General features: G+C 40.5%; 2 protein-coding genes across 6 annotated transcripts in view; both read left to right on the forward strand.

The window, feature by feature from the left end:
• Window positions 1-22313, forward strand: part of CSNK1A1 (casein kinase 1 alpha 1) — a 33528-nt gene extending 11215 nt beyond the window's left edge. Inside the window, exons 3-11 of one of the 5 annotated variants that reach the window (XM_017822919.1) lie at window positions 1814-1940; window positions 3666-3764; window positions 6158-6241; window positions 9052-9191; window positions 12093-12171; window positions 13179-13253; window positions 14641-14747; window positions 15620-15768; window positions 20803-22313. In XM_017822919.1, the coding sequence (XP_017678408.1) occupies window positions 1814-1940; window positions 3666-3764; window positions 6158-6241; window positions 9052-9191; window positions 12093-12171; window positions 13179-13253; window positions 14641-14747; window positions 15620-15768; window positions 20803-20810 (868 nt within the window). In that variant the 3' untranslated portion in view covers window positions 20811-22313. Of the gene's footprint in view, window positions 1-1813; window positions 1941-3665; window positions 3765-6157; window positions 6242-9051; window positions 9192-12092; window positions 12172-13178; window positions 13254-14640; window positions 14748-15619; window positions 15774-20802 lie in introns of those variants that run through there. The other 4 variants (XM_017822921.1, XM_017822922.1, XM_017822923.1 and 1 more) reach the window with 4 other exon arrangements.
• The window catches only part of IL17B (interleukin 17B), a 39984-nt gene continuing 32510 nt past the window's right edge, over window positions 15777-23250 (forward strand). The window contains exon 1 of the mRNA XM_017822924.1: window positions 15777-20774. Coding sequence (XP_017678413.1) covers window positions 20724-20774 — 51 coding nt within the window. The 5' untranslated portion in view covers window positions 15777-20723. The remainder of the gene's footprint in view (window positions 20775-23250) is intronic.

A 23250-nucleotide genomic window follows, 5' to 3' on the forward strand; every position in this document is an offset into this window, starting at 1 on the left:
CATCAGCATTTGTTCCTAGTTGAGTCACTGGTAAATTTGGGATCTTTTTGTCCGTTGTTGTACATTCAGTGAATTTTTAGAAGGCAAAAACTGATAAATAGCACTTACAGCCTTGGTGTGGTCATTATCATGTTGGAGGAAAACTGTTCTGTTGACATTCAGTTTGAATGAGTGCTTGCAAAATATGTATTTTCTGCCTCTCATTTTGATGTAGGGAATGAATAAAGGTCCTAGATTGATCTGTAAATCAAGGAGTGTGAGCCACATATATAACTTTTATCAAGTTTTTAACAATGCAGCATGAAGTGCATGGTTTCTGCTAGAATCCTGACAGTGGGAAGATACAGGCCTGAAACAAATCCAAATATAGAATCTTTTCTCTGTACTTTGTAAACATTTTACTTTACTACCCCAGCTAAGCTTGGAATCCTATGGGTACCAAGGAATTTGTTGACTTTATCAGTGGTAACTATTTTCCAGACATCTATGCATTAGTCTACTGGAGTCGTTGCCTAAAGTGGAAATACAGTGTCTATACAGATATTTAAGTCACAGATGCTACTTTGAGCTGAATCCTGTTTTTTTTTTTTATTTTATTTTATTTTTTTTTAATCTGAATGCTCTTATTATGAGGTACAGTCTTGATGTATCTTGTCTGTGCCACTGTTGTTGGAAACTTCAGTTCTCTTCCAGGAGGGAGCTAATCAGTGTCTTATCCCTGGGCTACTGGCACTAGACCCTTGTTATAAGGACTAGGTGCTTAGCAAAGGCAAAATTGCAGCCTTTTGATCAATAAGATGTCATGTCAGCATTATAAACAGCTTTTCACATACAGCTGTCACTTAACTGGGTATTTGGAACATGCAGAAGGACTGGAGAGGAGAATGTTCAAGTTCTGTCTTTCAGTGCCCATTTAAAATATGGAAATTCACAGCTGAGATGGGCTGGAGTGAAGGCTGTAACTCCAGGTCTTCTCAGTCAGTTTAGGTGGTGAGATACTACCCCCCAGTTGCAGATACAAAGCAATGCTATGATGGTAATGCTAGACATGGATTGCAAAGAAAAATACACATGGGAGGACTTCTGCTTGTCCTCACAGCATTGGTAACCTTTATTTTATGCCCAAAATTGATATATCAGGCACTTAAAGGTGAATATCAGAGTCTGGCTGCAATTAGTGTTTTGTTACATATGTATTTTGCTTTTATGGCACTTAAGTGCTTTTGCCTTTATCATGTTGAAAATATAATGAAGAGCCTTTATATTCTACCTAATTGGACAGTAGAACTTGATTGCCATTTTTTTAATTTGGAAATAAATTAAGGCATAGTATATGAGTTAACTGCACGAGCTGCTTTGGTCTGAGCAGAGAACTGAAACCTGAAAACAAAGCCGAAAGCATGTAGAGATGGTTCTGTGAAGTGAAATGATGCAGGAAACAATGAGTGTAAGGTGTCCTGCAGATGAGTTCCAGTCCAGATGTTGTACATCCACCTCACAACACTGACACATAATGGCTGCTGCTCTGCTTGCCTTTTGGTTCTGCTGTTTGGTGTTTCAGTTGCCGAAGCCTAGTAGTGGTTTTTCTTAAGGGCAAATTAAATGTGCATACACACACTTGCCAACTTGTGTATTCTGGTTTGTGCTCAGACTTCTGTTTCCAGGAAAAATAAGACACTGCTGGCCTTAGTTTCTCGTTAGCTTTTCAAGACTGAACTTTAGTGAGCCATGTGCCCTTGCAGCCAGGAGGGCTGGTGGTATCCTGGGCTGCATTAGGATTCCTGCTAATGCTGGATCATTTTCTTTGTTGCAGGTGGTATGGTCAAGAAAAGGACTACAATGTTCTAGTCATGGATCTTCTTGGGCCCAGCCTGGAAGACCTCTTCAACTTCTGTTCTCGCAGGTTTACGATGAAAACAGTACTTATGCTAGCAGACCAGGTATGTACAGCCTTGGTGGGAGGAAGACAAAAACCCCAAGGGATTTTGTGCAGTGTTGTTCTTTTTAAATGAGTTAAATAATGTTTAATGCAGAGTTTCGTACATCTAAGTGAACACTTGACCTATATAGGACGAAATAATGGTGGTTTCTGTGAGCTCTGGCCTGCAAAATGTGCATAGTGGGAGGACAGTGCAGCTACCAGCTCCTTCATCTGCAGACCTAACAAGGGTAACTTCGTTAAGGTATCAAGACTAATAAGGGTGGATTAACTCCCAGTATCAGCCATGGAGGTAGAAGGTCTGAAGCAGTCTCCAGTTATGGTCTGATTCAGTGGGACCTGTTACGTGTTGGCCAGCTGTGGGGACACGTGGGGTTTGTTCTTACTGACTGTCCCTGTGCACTCACGCTCTCCTGTAACTTCTAGGACCAGACCATGAGCTAATAAATACTGTCTTGCTTGTTTGGTCCTCAAAGACCAGTTCTTAAAGCTGTTAGTGGAGATGCCACTTCTCAGACTTAATCAAGGCTTCTAAAACTGAAGTCTTAAGCCTTTTTTTTCTAGCAGTTGATATTTTTCCAACTTGTCCATGAGAATACAGCATTTCAAATGGGCAGCTCTATTTATTTTTTGCTACTTAATGAGTAGCTTGATTGTGCTGCTTCAGCTCCTTGAAAAGCAATGAGTGTTTCTGGAGTTGAATTTTCAATGGTAGTTTAAATTTCATCTAATATTACGTAATTGATGTCAGTACCAAGCTGTCACTTGGCCAGATGCTCGTAGAATCCCAGGCTCTTGGCCAAGGAAGCTCATGGCATTTGTATGGAGACAAGGGGTCAGCTGTCCCTGTTCTCAGCTGCCCTAAGAGAGTGGTGTGCTTGCTTTGGAGAGCCACTTGCCTGCTCGCTTAGCTCTGGTCTGGGTGTTACAGCATCTCCAGGGAATCTATAAGGGCTTTGTGCAGTATTCCTTCGGGTGACAAACACTAATTCTTTGTCACCTGGGAAACATAGAGGGAACGTGTGCTATCGGTGCTCACAGCTGGTTTTTAGGGCATAGTCCAGTAGAGCAACTGTCAGGGGTACTATGTAGCAATTCAGATGGTTAAAGGCTGCATGAGGAGTGTGTGAGGGAAGCTGTGCCACATAACCCATGTGACCCATGTGCTGGGCTCTCACGGCAGGAGGTGGTGTGACCTCGTCTGATGATGCAGATGTTCCAGAGTTTCTCTGCGGCTCCACTGCTGACAGATATTCCGGGATCACAGTAGCCTAGATATGACAGGATGGGCCACAATCAAGTTGTTACTCGCTCCATGAAAACTTGCCTGGAAAAGTGACGTTTGATGATGAATGAATAACCAGATGAATGAGTAACTGGGGTGGGGGAGGGAATGAGCTTTAAAATTGTCTTGTGTTTGAAGTAAGAGAAAAAAATGGTTCTTTAATGGGATGCTATAGTTAGAAACATGAACTTCGGTACCTGGGAAATAGTTCAGATATTTCATCTGCCAGTTCCTAACCAAGGTTATGGAATTTTAACATATAAGAAAGATAAACTTATTTGAACAATATTTTTTTAAAAAAATGGTTTTCATTAAGCAAATACATAAACTGAAGTTGCACAGGAAGGTAACACTAAAAATTCATGTTTTCGTTGAAGGTTTAAGTGAATTGTGTTCTCTCACTGAAATCTTATGTGTTTTGTTGCTGGTTTTTTTTTACAGATGATCAGTAGAATTGAATATGTGCACACAAAGAATTTTATACACAGAGACATTAAACCAGATAACTTCCTAATGGGTATTGGGCGTCACTGTAATAAGGTTAGTCTAAAGCTCTTTGTTTAAAAGTCCAAAGAGAATGCCTGTGTGATTTGATTCAAGCTGCACAACTTTTGTAAAATTGATTGCTAAAACATGTTTTGGATGCTAAACCACAGTTCTTTGAGGTGAGAACTTGGTTTTTTTGGTACCCACTTCTAAATGCAGTGGCATACATGTGGGTCTCTGACTCATCTAGATGATTTCTAGACTTGCAACAAGATTGTAAACTAACCCTATAGAATACTTAGCTACTCCTTTCACTGCTGGAGTTTTGTTATTGACATGACTGTTGTAATAGAATTTTTTTCCTCAATGATAAAGTCAAATCTTATCTTTGGCTTTGGGCCTGACTTCCTGGGATGAAAACAATTTGTGCCAACGTGGGAGCTCCTGACCCACCAGTCATCAAGGCATTAAATCTTGCAGTGACAGACTGGTAAAGAGAACACTTCATCCATCAGAATTGTGGATAAGGTTAAGATTCAACATTTAGATGCCTTTATAAATAAAAGAAATTATGCAAATATGTTGATGGAAAACTGTTAAGCTGTAAAATACTTGAATATGTTGTACGACAAACTTTTTAAAAATTTACTTTATGGGGAAAAAAAAGCTGGGGGGGTGGGCTGAGGTTGTTGCACTTTTTGGGCTGGGTAAACATAGTCAGAAGTGCATGTTTCCTGTTGAAAATCTTACATAGAGGGCAACTTTTTATTTTTAGTTTTCTTGAGTGAAATATGCTTAACCCTGCAATTGATATGTCGAGCTCGGGCAGACAGGCAGCATTGGCAATGCATTAAGCATGCTACTGAATAGCAATTAACTTCAGGACAAATGTATGTGATCAAGCTGTTTATTGGAAGCAAGATTCCCACTTATCTTCTCTATATGCCATCTGAGAATGTCTCATCTCCTTAGGCACTACTAGTATTAAAAATGTTTACCTTTGTTTGCCTGTATGAATGCCAACTTCAGGGCCATGAACATTAGAAGGGGAAAGCTTGAATAACATGAGATAACAGCTTTTGTCTGAAGAGGTGCAATGCACTGAGTGTTTAGATACATTGTTGGAAAAGTTTGTAATTCCAGCTGAAAGACAGTCTTTATGTAATCTTGTTGCTGTTAAACTTTGCTTGTTCCCAAGTTTCATACTTTCACTCTGTACAGCTCTATTTTTCTCTGCTGTGTTGAGCAGTTAGGCTCCTTAGTTTTCTGGCATGACTTATAGTATAACTTGAAAACTTTTTTGTTTTGTTTTTTCCTAGTTTTCTAGTTTTCTGATTTCCAATTGTTCTTTTTTGGGCCATTTTTCTATACTTTTGCACAGTCATGCTAGGTTGGCATTGCTGCACTGTAGTTCATCTTCGTGTGGATTAATGGCCTAGAAATTGCTGCTGTGCTTACTTTAGAGGAGGAACACATTAGATTTGCATCACCTGAAACAAAATACAAAATTGCCTGTAAACCATTCTATTTTTTTCCCCATTAGTAGCTTAGTTAGGGAGTCACACAATGATATGGTGGTAAAACACTGTCTGTGGGCATGGGCTTCATTTATGTTTCAGGGGGTTAGAAATTAGGGAGATAGTTCCTGATCCAAGTGCAAATTGATAGTTTTACAGAGCAAAATTAGGAATAGGTTACTTCAGTTTGGAAACAAGTGCTTTATCTAAGAAACACTTGCCACCATACAGTATTTAATGTTTCTTTTTGTAACTAAGTACAGTTTTGGAGTTTTTAGAGATGACTATACACAGTTTAAAGAAAATCAGCCACAGAGTCTAGAATAGCATGGTAATCTTGTTCCAGTAGCTTCCTGTCAGTTATATTTAAAAAAAATTATATTGATTTTTTTCCAAATTCCAATTTGGTGATTGGGAGAAATTTTGCTCCCGCCTTAAAAGATGAATTTCCAGCTCTGCTAGTAATAAGCCCTGCATGCTTATGAAAGTAAACTTTAAGGTGACTAAATGCCTTCTACCTCTTCCTTACTGAAGATTTACTTTTTCTAAATGTCTTTTGGGGGAAGGGCAGTTTGTGGAACCAAAGGCTGCTTTTGTAAGCAAAACTTTAATTTCCTTTTTTATTAGAGCCAAATGTCACCATTGCTATCCCTGGTCAAGGCAGTGCCATTTTGGAGCGGCTCACAGTTGAAATTTACTTTGTCACATCTTTCAAATTTTCTCCTTGGAAAAAAAAACAATAATAATGATAATAAAAAAAGATGGAAATATACATAGTTTTTTTGAAAACTACAGTGCTTGGTGGAAGAAGGATGGCATTTGGCTACCCTGTTCTTTCTCGAACGCCTCGGTGTTGCCTGTCTGCGCCGGCCAATGTTGCAATGTAAGCAATACTGTTTGATGCACTGCCACCCTCTATTGTTTGTTCAGTGTTTAGAATCTCCAGTGGGGAAGAGGAAAAGAAGCATGACTGTTAGTACTTCTCAGGACCCATCTTTCTCAGGATTAAACCAGGTCTGAACTGTCTCCTATTCCAACCTCAACCCCAAATTCATGTGCTTTATTTTGGTTTTGGTTTTTTTTTCATTTTTTTTTTTTTTTTTTTTTTTTTTTTTTTTTTTGTTTTGGTTTTTGTTTTTCTGGAGAATGTAGATCTTGCAAAAGCACCTCTTATGTTGGCATTATTCAGACATACTTGGCAAACATGTAACATTACTAAGATGTTTTCCTGTGGCGCTTGTTTAAATTGTGGAATTGTTTCTGAACTTTGATAGGGCTAAATGTACGTGCTTGATTTCAGGTGCAGGTTTGATTTTTGGCCTTTAAAACTCAAAGGCAATCTACTGAATGTGCTGAAGGATAGACATGCCACCCTGGTGAAATATCAGGGCTCCTGCTTGCCTTCCCGAAGGGTTCCTGCAATGTCTGTGGATGCTCGTGGAGAAATTCTGTTATTGCTTCAGCCAGACTCCTTCCTGTACAGTGTTTGTTCAAAATCTCCCCAAATGTGTAATGAAGACTAATATTTTCATCCATTTTGCTTCTGAAATGAAACTACTCCAACAAGTTGTGTCTTAGAGAAGCATGAGCTTATCTTGTAGTGTTAAATGTGGTATTTCTTCTCTTTAAGAGAAGATGAATTGGAGAGAAAGGAAGACATACGCCAGTTGGTAGCAGGACAGCTGGAAATTGCTGAATGTGAATCATAACTGAGGAGTTTGGCCATAGAATTGTTCCATAGCTTTCCACAATAGTCTCCATGGATTAAATCCCAGGCAGAGAGCTGCTGTACACAAGCTGACAGCCTTCTGTTGTCTGCTTCTGAAACTTTCTTATCAGAGGCAGAGACTTTGATCTACTTCTCTAGTTGCTCTTGGCAAAAATTGTGCCCTACTTCTCCAGTTTCCTGCTGATAGTGCAACAAACGGAGTTAAGGTGGTATGAGGTTATCTGCGGGAATACGGCTCTTTCTGCTGACTGGCATCAGGATGTTCTGTGCTCCTCCAAACCGGGCTGTGTCTTCTGACTTAATTCTTACTCCTTTGCCTTCCACCCATCTAGAGGGAAATACAGAATCATCTTAAGCGGGGGAACAGATTAAACGTCCCCAGGGAAATTGGTGCTGTAAAATAATACCCAGTTATTTGACTAGCATAAACCAGGTCTGTGTTCTGGACCAAATCAGTAAATAAGGGATTGTGTTCGAGTTCAGGCTTTGCTTCTACGGAAGTCACATTTGCAGTGTTGTAATCACATAAAGCTTTGCACTGTCTGCTTTGGGAGTTCCGTATCAAGTATTTCTTGGTATATCAAATCATTTCCTGGTAGCTCGAGAACATATCCGTGCTCACCTGTAGTGGCAGCTGTGGTGGGTGCAACAAAGCCAAGACCCCCACTTTGCTGAGCTGTCTGAGCAGTGTAGTTGTTTGAAAAACTTGGGTTTATGGCTTCTCCCTCAAAGCATTCTGGGCTTCCAAGGTGACTTGCACCAGAACAGCACAGGTAGAACTGCTGTGCCTTGTGTTTTCATATAAATCGTGGCAAGACTTCAACCCCAAGTTTTCTGCTCCAACACCAGCAGTTAAAGAGGTTTTTAGCTTCTCTTCTCCCTGTCTAGACTACTATCTTCTTACACCAGAATTCTAAAACATAACTACTGTGCAGTTCAGAATCTTTCAGTATCTTGGATACTTCCGTGTTGAGTGTCACTTTATAATTCACAGCACTTCCAGTGTGCCAGAGTAACTCTTTGTTGCAGCCTTGGTACACCTGCATATAGTCTCCAGTTTGCTTTTAAAGCTGCATCTTCTGTTCTCTAATCAGCTTTAAGCTGATACTGAGTTGCTTTTTACTGAGACTTTATCGAACCTTAAATGTCTTCTTTCCCTCACATCCTTCCCCCACTCAAGTTACTTTCACAGCATTCATCAGTCTGTAGGGGTTTGTAGTCCTTGATCCTGTAGCATTAATCCAGACTTGGGTTCAGGAGCTCATGATGTGGAGCTTGAAGACTAATGCTAGAGTTTGAAACGTTCCTTAGGTACTTCTGCCTCAGCTTTTTTTTGCCTAGTCCTGAAATCTTGTGAGAAGGTACTGTCTGGATTAACCCTTTTATGTGGGCTGGCTGTCAGCTCACTGATAGCACACACTCAGGTGTTGCTAAATATCAAATCATTGGGCAAGCTTGGTTATTAGAAACCCAGATTGGCTTCAATTATGAGGCTTCAGCTTCCTGGCTGTTATAAAATCATTAGTGACTGTCACGCTGCTGTGATAGCGTCTTGGCAGTCTTACTGAGCAAAGAGCTGAGAGCAAGATGTCTTGTTTGCTGTTGAAGGTTTTGGCCTTGGTGCTCTGCAAAATGGTCACTGTTCCTTGAGACAGAAGGTTGCAGGATGTGCATCATGTGCATTAAGCTGCTGAGCTGCCATTAACTCTGTGTGTGTGACCTGCTCCAGTGCCAGTGGGGTTCCTGGTGTGCTTTCACCGTGCCAGTTCCTTCCTCAACTGTGCACTGTAGTCATCGAGCTCATGTGATAGGAACTGCAGTAGTAACATAAAGTAGTTGTAGAACTAAGCTGCAGATGCTGAGTAGCACAATCTAATCTATTCCAGTGGATTGAGAAAAGGCTTAAACTAATTCACTATTAAGTTTTTAACTGACTAGTTAAAGCTGGTTGTGCCTCTGCACTGTTACTTTGCTTCTTTTAACTGTAGGCTGTTACATTGTCTGGGTGTCTTAAAATGTAGCTAATGCTCACTGAAAGAAATTGGGAATTTCTTGAATTGTATAGGAATATAACCTATTTTCATTTTTCTTTAAGTTATTCCTTATTGACTTTGGTTTGGCCAAAAAGTACCGGGACAACAGGACAAGGCAACACATACCATACAGAGAAGACAAAAATCTCACTGGCACAGCTCGATATGCCAGCATCAATGCACATCTTGGCATTGAGCAGAGGTGAGTGCAGTGTTCATGCTGTGCTTTGGAGGCTGCAAGGTGATCTCTGTAAGCTTCTCAAGTGTCTGAACTAATTTTATATAAATAAGCGTATCCACCCTTTTGCAAGTGTTTTTCTTTTTGGCTGCCTGTGCAAGGGTAGGGGAAAAATCCAAGCACCTAATTTGCTTCTTGAAGAGACTCTGTGTCTTGCAGACATGAGGTGGACATTGTGCATACTGTTTTGGCTTTTTAAAGGCTAAGGCATACTTTGATGTGGATATGTTGGAGGACCTTCACAAAGGTGCACTTTGCTGATGTGTTGGTACCTGTTGACACCACTGTTGCCTGGCTTGAGATGGCTTTCTGTAACTAGTGTTCTAAAGCTGATGTCTTGTTTTCTCACTCTCTTCAGGTCAGTTAACTATTATTTCTCCTTTTGCCTGCAAGCAAGACTTAAATATCTCCATTCATGCTGTATTTTAGTTTCTGGTATAGTCATAGTCATGTGTCTAAATGTATGTATACATGTGTGTGTGTGTGTGTATATATATGTTTGAGCTTTGCTTAATCATAAACACATTTTTATCATCTAGATCAAAAACATACTGCTCCTTCAGTATCCCAGCGGTGGTCCAGTGGAGAGAGCACTCTGAGTTGGTTGGAAGTTAGGTACTCAAGAGATATTAAAGAAATGGCTCTCTTCTCCTCCTTACCTGTGTGCCTAAATATTCTAATATAAAAGTGTAATAGTGTGGCTTTACCACATGATGCTGATGTCACTTGGTTGGTTAAAACTTCATGAATGTCTGTGACTCTGACCTTCATGTTAATCAAGATGGGAACAACAGAATTTCTAGTGGTCAACTTCAACAGAACATGCAACCCACAAATACTTGGTGCTTTAAAATGTTCCATGTTCTTCTTTGCTTTAATTTCCTTAAGGGTATTTTATTGCCTGTCAGTGTCATTATTTAAGCCTACTTGACATGTGGGTCAAGGAGAGTAAATGACAGGTGTAATTTCTGAAGTAAGTGCATTTCATAGATCCCAAGCAGCTCCGGTAAGGGAATAGCTGTGCAAGCACCTGAGACTGAAGGAGGGATTTGCAAAGGATTGTTGCTTTTGAATTTAATTGGAGTCTTACAGCATATCTGTTGGTCATGGGAAATCTGTTATGATTAGAAACCTGACTTGGTACGTGCTGAAAGCTGCTAAACTGTCTAGATCAAGCCAGCGGTGAGACAAGTAATAAATTCCTGCAGTCAGGAGAAACCTGTTCTGAAGTTCATGGCAGAATATTACAGCTGTTAGTCCTGTGCTTTTATCTGTTGCAGAACATGTTTTCCTGTAGGTAGTGACGGCTGTGCTCAAGGAGCTGTTTGCAATGTTATCCGTTTTAGTAATGGAGAGTGTTATCCTGTTTTCCAAAGCCTGAAAATCACTTTTATCAGTATATGCTCAAATTTAATGTCCCCCTTAGCGATGTGCAAAACTAAATGTTTCTTGCAACAGAATCATGACGTTAAACCTTGAAACAATGAGCTGGATGGGGGATGGAAACTATTCATGCCTTTGTTTCTGAATTTATCACTGCCTCCTAAGGAAACGTAATTTTATGTCATGGCCCCATACAGATTCCCTGAATCCTGTTGATGATTAAAATCTGCAATTCTAATAGAATTAGCAAGTTTTGCAGGCTGGAGTTTGTGGTCTCAGTATAATTTTTCGTCCCTCTGTCTTTGTCTGTGGTTTCATGTTGCAGCTGAGATGATCTCAGAGCGAGCTGCTGTCGAGAACCAATCCTCTCTTCCCTGACCCATTAGTGCTTTTTTGGCCTTGTGATAAAAGCTTTAGAGAGCCAAGGTGATCTTCTTCTGGGATAGCTTCCTGAACTCGTTCCCCAAAGGGTTAGAGAGTTGACTCACCATTTAAATCCTTTTATCACAGATCTGGATGGCAGAGCAGCAGCAATATCCACCAGATTCTCTCCATAAGGGAGCTGGGAGGAGAAAAATAAGTTATTTTTCTGTCTCATGTTAAATAGATGTCAGCTGCAGAGGGGCAGTCAGGAGGAATCTGATTTTACCACAGCTGGGAAGAGGCAACTTTGCCAAGAGGAAAAAAAGTCATGGAGTGTGTTTTCCACTTCAGTGAACTGTACTAGTCTTAGCACTCATGAAAGCTGTGTAGTGAAGTACAGTGGTATTCACGGGGCTGACGTGGGGATCTGGAGCATGTGCAGAAAACATTTGAAGCCTTTACATGAGAGTTGGTGTGCAAGTTCTCAGTGAAGTCTGTGGATGGGTCACTTTGGAGTTCTCCAGCTGCCCTACAACAGGCCTCTTATGGGAAGAAAGCAAAGGCACCTCTCAGATTGATGCATGCATTTTCAATATTGCTTGTATTTAAAAAAAAAACAGAGACAATTCGGAGTTTTTTCACGGAGGTGAAGGAAGGAGCTGTACCCTTTTGGGGCTGGATGTTCAGAATTGATCCCAGAGACAAGGTTCAGGGAAAAATCTTCATTAAGGAAGTAATACATTCCACGGTTCCTACAAGAAAAACTTCCAAGCTACTTTATAAAGCATGAAAGACATTTAATGTTTCTTTTTCTTTAATTTTCCAAAGGTTTTCTTTCCCAAATTAATGTAACTGCAGATGAAAAGAATGCACAATACTTACTGAGGATTCCTTGCTTGAAAAATGAATAGGATCCCCTTCTGCTGGGGAAGACTTTTTACAGTGGAATCGTGAGCACATCAGTGCTTTAGCTGTACTAGAAAGAGACCTTTGCATCAAAGCTTAGATTTTTATCCCTCAATTATTTTTTAATTTAAATTTTTGAACGCTTGCACTATTCGGAATAAAGTGTGAAATGCCAGAATTTGTAATTCATTGTGTTTTTCCTCTTTTCTGCAGTCGTCGGGATGACATGGAGTCTCTAGGCTATGTATTGATGTACTTTAACAGAACCAGTCTGCCTTGGCAAGGATTAAAGGTAGGTTGTGTTGCTTTTTTTTTTCTCCCCCCACCCTGCCTTTTTGATTTTCTTTTTTTTTTTCTTGTTTGGGTATCATGCTTCTGTCTGCTGATCAGGATAGGTGGGTTTATATAATGTTTAGCTTCAGTTATACAAAGCAGCTTTTCCCAAAGCATGATATTTATAGAATGTGGATTCTGCCTCTTGCGCAGTAGGCAAAATGTGCATTGTTTGATTGTCTCAAAATTTATGCTAAACAATAGCTTACGTCATCTTTGCCAATTATTATTGTCCTGTTGTAGTCTGAGGCCCTTCTGGGAAATAGAAAATAACATTTGTTAGTGGCTTTTTGAATTGCTGTAGAGAGCATGGAAATAAATCTCTTGCGTGGCAAGTTCAGCCTCAGTGGTATCTTCAGTCCAGGTTATGGCACCACTGAGTGATTATTGGCTGCAACAGCCTTGTTCCAGTATTTCCATGTATGGGAGCCAACTACAAGCAGATATTTCTGTTATATAGACTTCAGTGATTTATTTCCTTGTTTTAATTGTTTTTCTTCCTCCATATGAGAGTTTTGTAGCTCCAGTGGTGTTGCAGCTGCAAGTTTTCTAAAAAGGCAGCAGCTTGTGAGACACTGGAACTCTTCAGCTGCAAATGAATGTAACGGGTGCTTACTGAAACACCAGGCAGCCCTGAATGGGGCACTGAGTGGGAATTAATACAAATTTGGCAAATGTAAATGCAAGTCTGGTCTGTTTAATGGACAAAAGCAGCAGCTAGAACTACACGAGCTGTGCCATGTGATGGAAGCATTAGACTGCGACAAATGGTATTAAACTGTGTCCAAATCTTAATACCAGATTGACCTTCATTCTCTTTGCAATAAGTGTGTGGGACTTGGAGATTTCACATAAAATACTTATGGTTGACCAAAGGATTTTTGTAATTTTTTTTTTTTTTACTGCTGTCCTTGTTAATCCAGTGTTGCACAATATCTCTTATATTGTGACCTACATGTTCCACAGGCTGCAACAAAGAAGCAAAAGTATGAAAAGATTAGTGAAAAGAAAATGTCCACTCCTGTTGAGGTTTTGTGTAAGGTAAGAGTTTCCAAGTGATGTCATACTGTGAAATGGAAATTCCTTTATTGTTTGTTTTGTTGTTTGTGGATTTTTTTCTAAACTAAAGCCAAAGTATTAGATAGTCTCACATGGCATTTGCTGCTGAATAATATTCTCTGGCAGGCACTGGGTGCCTTGTGTTTGGCCACCCAGCTAGACTGTGAATAAGTGTAACAGGGCAGGCATTTGCTGCCACTTCTTGGCGTAGTTTGCGCCACCATCATTCAGCTCTTGCTGACTGTTGGCTGTGCAAGCTGTCCAGCTCTCTTAAGTCAGGCTTGTTCAGTTCTTCACCTTCTACAGTGGAAGCTTTACATGTAGAAATAAATAAATAACCAGGGTGGAGCTGTCTGGCTTGCCCACATACACTTGTTTCTGCCTCAAGATTGTTGATATTGTCTACTCTAACTCAGGTAGAGGCTGTAGTGGAATTGGATGCAAGTGAGCTTTTAGAGCCCTGCTGCAGAATGATGTTTTTCCAGTATTGTCCTTTGGGGCTTCAGATTTCTCTTGCACTGTGGCAGCTACATGGTTGTTAACAAAGGTCCTTGAGAACATGAAGTAGTTTCTGCACATCAAACAGCAGCACCAGGGATTGCACTTTCTACTTCTGCACATATCTATACCCTTAGTCTGACAGTATCTTTCAAAGTGTTGAACTGTTCATAGAACCATAGAATGGTTTGGGTTGGAAGGCACCTTAAAATTCACTTTCTTCCACCCCACTGCTGGGACAGGGACACCTTCCACTAGGCCAGGTTGTTCTAAGCCCCCTCTAAACTGGCCTTAAACACTTCCAGGGATGCTATACCCATATTTTCTTTACATCCTATTACCTGTTTTCAGGTAGGCTTTAATATAGCATTAAATGTATAAAATATAAGACAGGAAATCTTTGAAAAAGGTTTTCATGATTTAAGTTTTCACACTTAGTGCCATTAACTGATCTTGCCTCTAGTATGCTCAGGTAGATTATCAAGGAAACAACTGGAATCTCTTAAGAGACAATTACCTCTTATTATTTTAGAGACTTCATTAACAAGAACAAGGTTTAATTAGGATGAACTAAGTGCTTTATAAGTAAGTATGTTGAAGGTTTTGGTAGCAGAGAAGTTGTGATTGCAAAACATGCATCAGGTAACAATTCTGGGGAAGGAATGTGTACCTGGGGGTCTTGCTGATCAAATCCACTTTCTGAAATACAGAAGTAAATTAATAACTAGGGGCAAAGTGGTATTACTTTACAAATCTTCAGCCAGTTTTTCTCTGCTGTTACATAAAGAAGCACATCTTATTGCCTTCTTATAGGGTTGTTAGAAGCTTTTTTTCTGCAAGCCATGGCTTGATTAACACTGTTGATTTACAGGGATTCCCTGCAGAATTTGCCATGTATCTGAACTACTGTCGTGGCCTGCGCTTTGAAGAGGCACCAGATTACATGTATCTGAGGCAATTATTCCGTATTCTTTTCAGGTCAGTCTCAAGGTGGAAAGTACAGAAATTTGTCAGGGCTTTAATAGTTGGGAACTGCTCTGTGGGACTTGCACTGCAGAGAGCAGCTCTGTATGTGTGTAGTGTAGGGAGTTCTTCTGGTCCTTTCTTTCAGAGTTTGAAAAGCTGTTTAAATGACCTGAAAAATATGTTCAGTGTTAAATATTCAATGTTAAACATAAAGGAAAAAGATTATCTGGGTTTTGCATTATGTGATGTAACCACTAATGGTAGAGGGTTGAGCCCATGCTTTAAATTCTGTTGCAAGTAGCTTAAAAAATTGACCCCTTGTAAAAGTTTGAAGGTTTTTATGTTTGGAAATTGGTGATGGGACTAGCAGTGGTGCCCAGGAGATGGATTTCAGTGGAGAGGAATAGTGCTGCTTCATTGAGCTTGTTAGAGCAACCAGAACATAAACTCAGCCTTCTGGAGTGAAGAGTGTCTGTCAAAAGAAGAGCTGGTATTGATCTCTCAGGTCTCCCTCTAGGTGTCTGGAATCCAAAGCAATTTCTATTCAGCAATGTACAATACTGCATTCTCTCCCTTAAAATTACATATATTAAAAAAAGCTCAGAAACTCAGTGCAGGCAGTGGGTAAGGTGGGTTGGGAGGAAGTGCTGCTTCCACAAGTGCAGACCTTTGTGTAACCAGTGAGGAAACGCTGCTGGATGGTTTTCGGTCTTACTGCAAGAATCCCTTTAAGTTACTAATACTTAGCATTTCTATACCATTCATAATCTCTAAAGCAGCTTATAGGAAGAGTTATCCTCTAGTTCTGGTATTTCAGGGAAGGCTTGGTATTAGCAATAAGGAAGCCATGACGTGTTACAGTAAAATATTTCCCTCTTTTTTAGGACCTTGAACCACCAATATGACTACACATTCGACTGGACAATGTTAAAGCAGAAAGCAGCACAGCAGGCAGCCTCTTCCAGTGGGCAGGGGCAGCAGGCCCAAACCCCCACAGGCAAGCAAACTGACAAATCCAAGAGTAACATGAAAGGTTAGTAGCCAAGAACCAAGTGACGTTACAGGAAAAAAAAAATTACACTAATTTGGACAATGTCGGCAATTTAAGTGTTAGATCAAGGAGGTGGTTTAAAAAACATATTTGGCTGTTAAATTCAAAAGCAAAACCAAAAGACGTCCTTGGAGAATTTGACTACTAACTTTATACCAAAATGTCCTTGTTATTCATATCATTTCTTCTGGGGATGTTGGGTCATTTTAACCACTGCATCTTTTGCTCCCGCATTAACCACTTTCCAAAAACAAGAAACTGACTTGGTGTTGGGAATGTGACATTTTAATTTATTTTTATTTATATATACATATATATATATTTATATATATATAAATATATAATGCAATCCAAAATCCTAGACCTAACACTTCTTAAGGGATAATTCTCATTAACTAGGCAAGGATCTAGAGACTTTGGGTTCTGCTCTGTGGCAGCTGGTATAATGCTGTGGGTTTGCTTCTGTTCTGTATGCATCAAACGTGGGAAACAGAAAATTGTGAGTGATCTGGCTTCCTCCAGTGGGTTTACATTGAGACATTTGGTCCAGAGTTAAAAGCAGGGACCAGTGAGCTCAAAATGTCTTGCCTAAATCAAGCAGTAACCCCAAACTGCTGTGGACGGCCAAGTCACAATTTTCTGAGGTATCTGGGTGCTCTGGGGTGGGGCTTCAGGTTTCTTGATGATTTGAAATTTTTCTAGGTTATGGTTTCAAAGGGAAATGTTGTGACATGTTCAGGATGTAATTGTGTAATAACTGAAAACTGAGTTCTGAAAAGGCACATACAATTTTTTTCCACACAGTCTAGAAGCTTTTAAAATACTTTTTTTTGTGATGTAAATCTGCTAGTGCTGGTAAGTCACTGGGATGGAACTGCCACAGCTAGTGACTGCTACAGTCTTATAATGAAACCAATTCCTCAAGCTGAGCTGCAGATAAAATTAAAGCTAACGAGATTGTACGAGTGAGACTAGAAAAGCAAGGTCTAAGTTCTATACTGAGATATTGCTAGTACTTGCTGCTCTTCAGTACATCTTGTCTATCATATTTATATATATAAAATTATATATTCAGCTAACATGACAGACTTGGAAGTCAAAGAAACGCAGGAGTGTTTACAATAAACGTATCAAAACATTGTTTTTCATGTATCGTGGCAGCACTCAAACCTTACCAGGTGTCTTTAGTCAAAATAGCTATCCAAAAATGTAACACTTCATCCAGAAAAAAATGAAGTAGTAAAATACCTACTGTTCTTCCCGAGGTCAAAGAAAAATAAAAAAAATTTCGTAGGCTGCATTAAATGTCAGACTTTCAGCATAAAGAGTCCAGGTTGTTTGGCTGCAGCTGACAGATGTTCCAGCACTGAAGGCTGTAAACCAGTTCCTTCAGCTGAAACACCAGGATGTAGCAGACTGGGTGATTAAGCATCTGGGCTTAGTTTGCTTGCTGCAATACAGAAGCTCTGACTGAAGTCCAGAACACAGCCCAATTTGGGTGTGGAGAGGTTGGCTGTTAGAGCAGAAGATAATCTGAGAAAAAATGCACATTCTTCACAACAGCTCGAGCTTAAAGTGAAGGGCTTGCAGGAGGTGATGATCTGTAAGGGGAAACTGCCCTGAAAATGAAGTTGGGCCCTCGTGAAATACTGTTTCACTCACGTATTCTGAGCTTTAATGTGCCGCTCTCCTGTCTCAGGCTGTCTCTGACCAAGTGCTGTGTGTAAGTGCAAGGTCATTAAAATGATTATCTGCCTCCGCCTTGTAGTGGTGCTTTGGTGCCAGAGAGCAAAGCTGAGCTGAGTGACAGGCAGGAGGAAGAGAGAAGCTGCCTTGCCATGGAGCCTTAGAGACCTTTTCTGTTTCCTCATGGACATTCCTTATCACACTGTCCTTTGGGAACTAGACCCATTGCTGTAGCTACAGTGAAGTTCCTGGGTTTTTAGCAGAATTTCATTGGCTCTTGCATGGAGTAGCAGCCTTTTAAGGGTATTTCTCCTTTTTTCCTCCCCTTCCTAAAGAAAGGCTTGTGGCCTTCGAATCGATCAAGCTGTAATGTCAGCAAAGCATTAAAGTATCGCTTGGCAAACATCTGAAGACTTCTCTTCAGATGCTTAATCTCTTCATCAAAGTAAAGATTCCAGATTTCTAAAATCCTACATGCCATTTTGTATGGAATGTTGTCTATTAAAGAAGACTGTTTTGAACCCAAAAAAGCTAAGCTTACAGAGGAATCTGCGTGGCTTTTGTGTTCCTATCACATTGAAGATTAATGAAATACCTGGTTATTTTCCAGAGTTCAGTTAAGTTCTCTTTTAGTTGCTGTAGCAAAGCCTGCGTGGAAGTGGCTTAAAAGGCTTCATGGTGTCAGATTCTACCCCTCTAATAACCAAATCCAGTTCAACAAGAGTCCTAGAAACAGCAATTTACAGATGCATTTCTTTATAAAGTGCAAGTACTATTCAAGATGTGCATCTGGGAATGGTGGGCAGACAATCTCCAGACGTTTACTCATTTGCAGGTACTCCTGGCTTCCTTAACTCAGATCCATGTTAAATAATTTCTGAGTCCTGTAGGTTATTCAAGATGAATATTCTGTCTGGTTCCAGAGTAACCTGTTCTGTCTATGGCATTTTTCTCTTCTATTTTTTTCCCTGTCCCTCTCTGGAACTCAGTGCCCTGTCTTTTGTAACAGCAAGATCAGCTGGTTTTGAACTTGGGAGAGGTGAACTGTTTGAATAGGCTCAGCTTCTTTGCTGACTCAAAGAAGTTTGGCTCTTGCTCTCTTGACAGTGTTGTTCAGGTGTGATTTGTAACAGTGCTTACAGTCAGCTTTTCTCAATCATAAAACTGACTCAGGCAGTCAATCTGCAGGATAAAGTCTACCAGTTCCATTGTGAGAAGTGTTTTTAGTTCGTGTCAGTGGAGAGTTCTGTGAGCCCGTCATTAACATTCGCTGGACGCCCGTGGTCGTGGCAGGATTTCTCAGCACAGACTGTTAGTTCTCTACTTGAGAATTAGCCAGTTGACAACTAAGTATTTTTCACTGCACTGCTTGTCTAGAGAAGCAGAACAGACAAAGCTTGAGAGCTTCAAGTTGAGGAGCTTGTTAGGGTATGACAGGACAGTTGCTTTTCCCCATCGATCAGATCTGCAGCTCTGATGGTTATAAAGCAATTTGAGTATCCCTCACGTAGCACAGAGATTATCAAAGTTTTGGGTAACAGCCCAGAGAGAGACAAGCAGTGATGAATGTGCAGGTTTGAGCTGGCCATGTATATAGTGAAGATCTGTTAAAGAGATGCCAACAAACTCTTCAGCACGTTCTTCATACCAGCAGTGATGCATGTGCTCCGTGAGTGTCTCTATTTCATATGACAGCTGTGGTTGGGCTGTGTCTTAACATGACTTGGAAGGGATGTTGTGAGTTGATTCCAGTTCCCTGTTACTTTCTCTAGCTGTAGATGGATGTTCTCTTGCCTATAATACCTTGGATTTGAGGTATTCTAACAAATATCAGCATATAGTTTGTTAGCACATCCTTTGTCCTCAGGTTCAGGGTCCCATTTTTCATTTGAAACGTTCAGGTTTCTAAAGCAATGAGTTGATCTGTTTCTTCCCACACTCCTCCTTTGCTCACTTAGTTTTGGCTGCTCGGATGGAGAAAGTGGTTCAAATGATGAATCAGTGTTCACTGCTGAGCACACTAAATGGAAAAACAGCGTAACTCTTGGTTGTATGCATCGAGTAAGGGTTAGGGAACTAAGGAATCTCTGGGGTTTCTGTGCGAATTTGCTGTCAAATGGGAATGGCTGTCTTAATTCTGGTGCAGGATTTTTTTTTTTTTATATGACTACTGCTGGATCAAGAGAATTGTCCTTCAGTGCATTAAGATTCAAACAAAGCTATTGAACCTCTTCTAAATTACCTGTAGCCTGTTCTGGAAGAGTTAAAGCTGTTTTCTGAGTGCTGTCCAGATACATTTGGGATAGAATGTCAGGCTATTAAGACTTGTTTGCACTTGCTTCTCTCTGGATGACAGCACAAGCTATAGCTGAGGTCAGCTTTGTCTGTATTTCACTGTGAAGAGGTTTCTGTTGCAAAAACTCAAGAGCTGTTGCTCAGCTGAATTCATCCGTGGACAGACCATCCTTTTTGGAGGGCATCCAGAACGGAAACTCGCTTGGCAAAGTGATCTTCGGTTGAGACTCCTGTTACCTCTGTAAAGCACAGTGCTGCCACCTGAGTCACCAGGAATGAGCACGAAGGGAAGGCTGGCTTAGCTTGCAGTAACTGGTTCTTGGAGATTCGTGTGTATTCCTTCACTCTCCGTATCCCACAGTGTCTCGAATTTGTCATTCGGAGTGCTGAACATTAAGAGAATTGTTCTTGATGCCCCACCTACCCTGTCATGTGAGTTTTCACATGTCCTTCCAAGGACAGAGGTGTGCTGGGTCCCTGGTCACTGTCACAGGTTCTGGCTTCTGTTTTGTCTGCCCAGAGAATGGTGCATGTGGGCATGTGGTGACACCAGTTACTGTAAGGTAAGTCGTTCCCATGCCTCTCCCTTCTGTCCGTGTGACAGTGCCGTGCTGTGTCTCTGAAGAGCACACTGCAGTCAGATGACAGTTTGACATTCAGGGATATAAACATGAGACACTGCAGACAAGTAGAAAACAATCCTATGAAATTACATCCTGTTTCCTAGTGGCAATAACACGTCTTGTTTTCAAACTGTTGGTCTGAATTCCCGCTTGAGGAATGTGGCATCCAGCTGGTGCATAAGCCTGTTTTCCAGTGCCAGCAGTAGGTGTGAGCGAGAGGTGCTTGTTTGAGCTAAAGGGTGTTGGTAAACATCATTACCTTCGGAAATGGACGCCAGGAACTCTGCAATTCCAAGATGGAGCAGCATTTTCCCCTTTGAATGACCATAACTGATGTTTAGTTCTCCTGCTGTGAAGGCTGTTTCTCGTTTTCATCCCGTATCAGTAAGTTGCCCTTGTCTTTATCTTGCAGGTTTCTGAGCATGGCGAGGATGGGACAAAGCAGAGCAGATTGGAGCAGGACTTGTCACTCCCCAAATCCTAGAAATTTTAGTTCATACGTACACTTGCCAGTGGCTGTGGGCAACCATTTACTTGGTGTAAAGAACTTAATATCAGTATAAACTGGCTCTGGGCAGTGTCAGTGATGCTGCACTTTGAGTTGTAGCAGCTGTAATTGTGAATATTACTGAGATAGTGAAACATGGTGTCCAGTTTTCTATTGCATTTTTTTCAAGTGGAAAAGTTAACTAATGGTTGACACACAAGTGGAGAAAATTGTGCATATGCCAATTTTTGTTACCTTTTTACTTTGAACTACACTGCTTATGAGATCTCATTGTTTTGGAAGAATGGCATGAACAGTCTTCGGCAACAGTTGTGATAATTGTAAATGCTCACAATTGTGCACTCTTTTCTGGTTATTCCTCCCTGGGTTTTGAAAGTTGTACACTTAAAACATTCTTAAAGTTGTTGGCTTCTATGTGCAACATACCAAGCCAGCTGACATGGTAGTAACCAAAGATTCCAGTTTTTAAGCATATGAAAGACTCTGCCTGCTTACCTGTGCTAGAAATAACAGCATCTAAAGTGAAGACTTAAGAGAAACTTAGCGACTACTAGATAATCTTTAGGACTCTGCATTAACTCTATAATGTTCTTGGTAAAAGGAAAAACAGCATATTTGTCACGAAATTTAGTTAACATCTTACAACTGAACCTGTATGTAAGTTGCTTAGATAAATGTAATCACTGTAAACATCTATATGATCTGGGATTTTGTTTTTATTTTGAAGCGGGAGCTTTTTTGTTTACAAGTTCATTAAAAACTAAAAAACTGTTTCTGTAAGGAAATGAAATTTTTTTAATTTGCCTTGTTAATTCAGTTTAAGAAATTTACATTACCCTGTTTTTAAACCGAGTTTTGAGGCCATTTGTTAAGCAAAAGAAGTCATATTTCTTTCTAAATCATTTTAGATTTAGTGTTGTAACTCTTCCTCATTTTGTTTTTAAATAAATTTTGTATTTTTTCCTTGAGGGGGAAGGGGCAGTCTTGCATTTTTATAACTTGTTGTTTGAGACCAGCCCTCTATTCTAAGATTGGATTTTTTTAAAATGAAGTGGCATCTTTTGCAGACCCGGTATTGGCAGCCTCCGAGCATCGCCATGTCATGCATCGGCTGGACGGACTTGTGATTGCTAGTTTTGAGAAAAATTTGAATGGTTTGAAAATTTGGATGGTTTTAAACCAAGGCATTTTCTTTCAAGTTCTTGTGAAGTGGATATGACCAGATTTACTCTTGTTCTTGGGGGCAGCCTCGCACCATGCAGAGTTCACATTGGTTACTGCCCCAGGCTGTCTTCCTTCTCACTCCTATTCTAGCCCAGCTGAAAGAAAGAAATACTTTTATTGCTGGTAATTCTTTAACAGTGTAATTTATTCCTTTATAGCATGTCAGAATAAATTAAAAAAATGTCTGAAAATGATGCTGCCAGATGCCTATTGTGTAAATGTTGTTTGTATATTTGCTTTTTAGGCAGTTTTCACGCATGTAGCGGAGTTCCTGCTCACGGTTCATATTTTTAGTGTTTGAAAAGGTCTTTCTTTCATTTTGGAAACCATTTCTTCAGGATCTTAACACACCATGCACTCTCAGCCATCCCGGAGTGGTGATCTGGATCAAGGTTCCCTGTGGTCACTGTGTGCTTCCTTTAGGAGACGGAGGTGCCCCGAGATGTGAAACTTTAGGTGGAGAACATTATGTGCTAATAAACGTTTGTATAGATAATCTGAGAGTAGAGGGAGGCAGAGAGTCTGCCGGGCTTCAGAGATATCTCTGCACACTTGGAAACTTTGGAGGCACAGTGGGCTCTGTGTTACCTGGAAGGTGGAAGAAGAAATGTAGCTTGTTCCCCTGGCTAGGATGATTTTCTAGGCTGAGTACAGCCCCATCCAAATAAGGATGGTTTTCAAGCAATGCCTCCTATAACAACTGGTATGTTTCTAAGAACTGGTATCTGGAGTACTCTGTGATGTCCTTATCCATGATTGCTGCTGTCTAGGCAACGTGTCTGACAACACGCCTTGGCAGGAGGGGAAGAAGCTTCAATGAAATGCCTTCTTGGCAGCAGAGTGGCTGCTTGGAATTGTTTTGGCATCGCTTTTCTTGCTTTGACATGAGATACTTAAAAGTTGGAGAAAATCACTTGGTTTCAGGAGAATAAATAATTTTCTCTGTCCGCTAAATTTGCTCATGACTCTGAGGAGGGTTTTAGAAACAAAACTCCCCTTGATGAGCTCTGTAAGCAAGAATATTCAGTCTACTTGGGGTGTCAAAATGCCTTGGTTTGTAGTTCTTGGAGCTGCAAGTCCTGTGGGAGGAGTGTGAAGTCCAGTCTGCCTTTCAGATGTTAGTAGAGT

Source organism: Lepidothrix coronata, unplaced genomic scaffold (assembly GCF_001604755.1).
Source record: "Lepidothrix coronata isolate B3197 unplaced genomic scaffold, Lepidothrix_coronata-1.0 Scaffold100, whole genome shotgun sequence".
Classification (NCBI taxonomy): domain Eukaryota; kingdom Metazoa; phylum Chordata; class Aves; order Passeriformes; family Pipridae; genus Lepidothrix; species Lepidothrix coronata.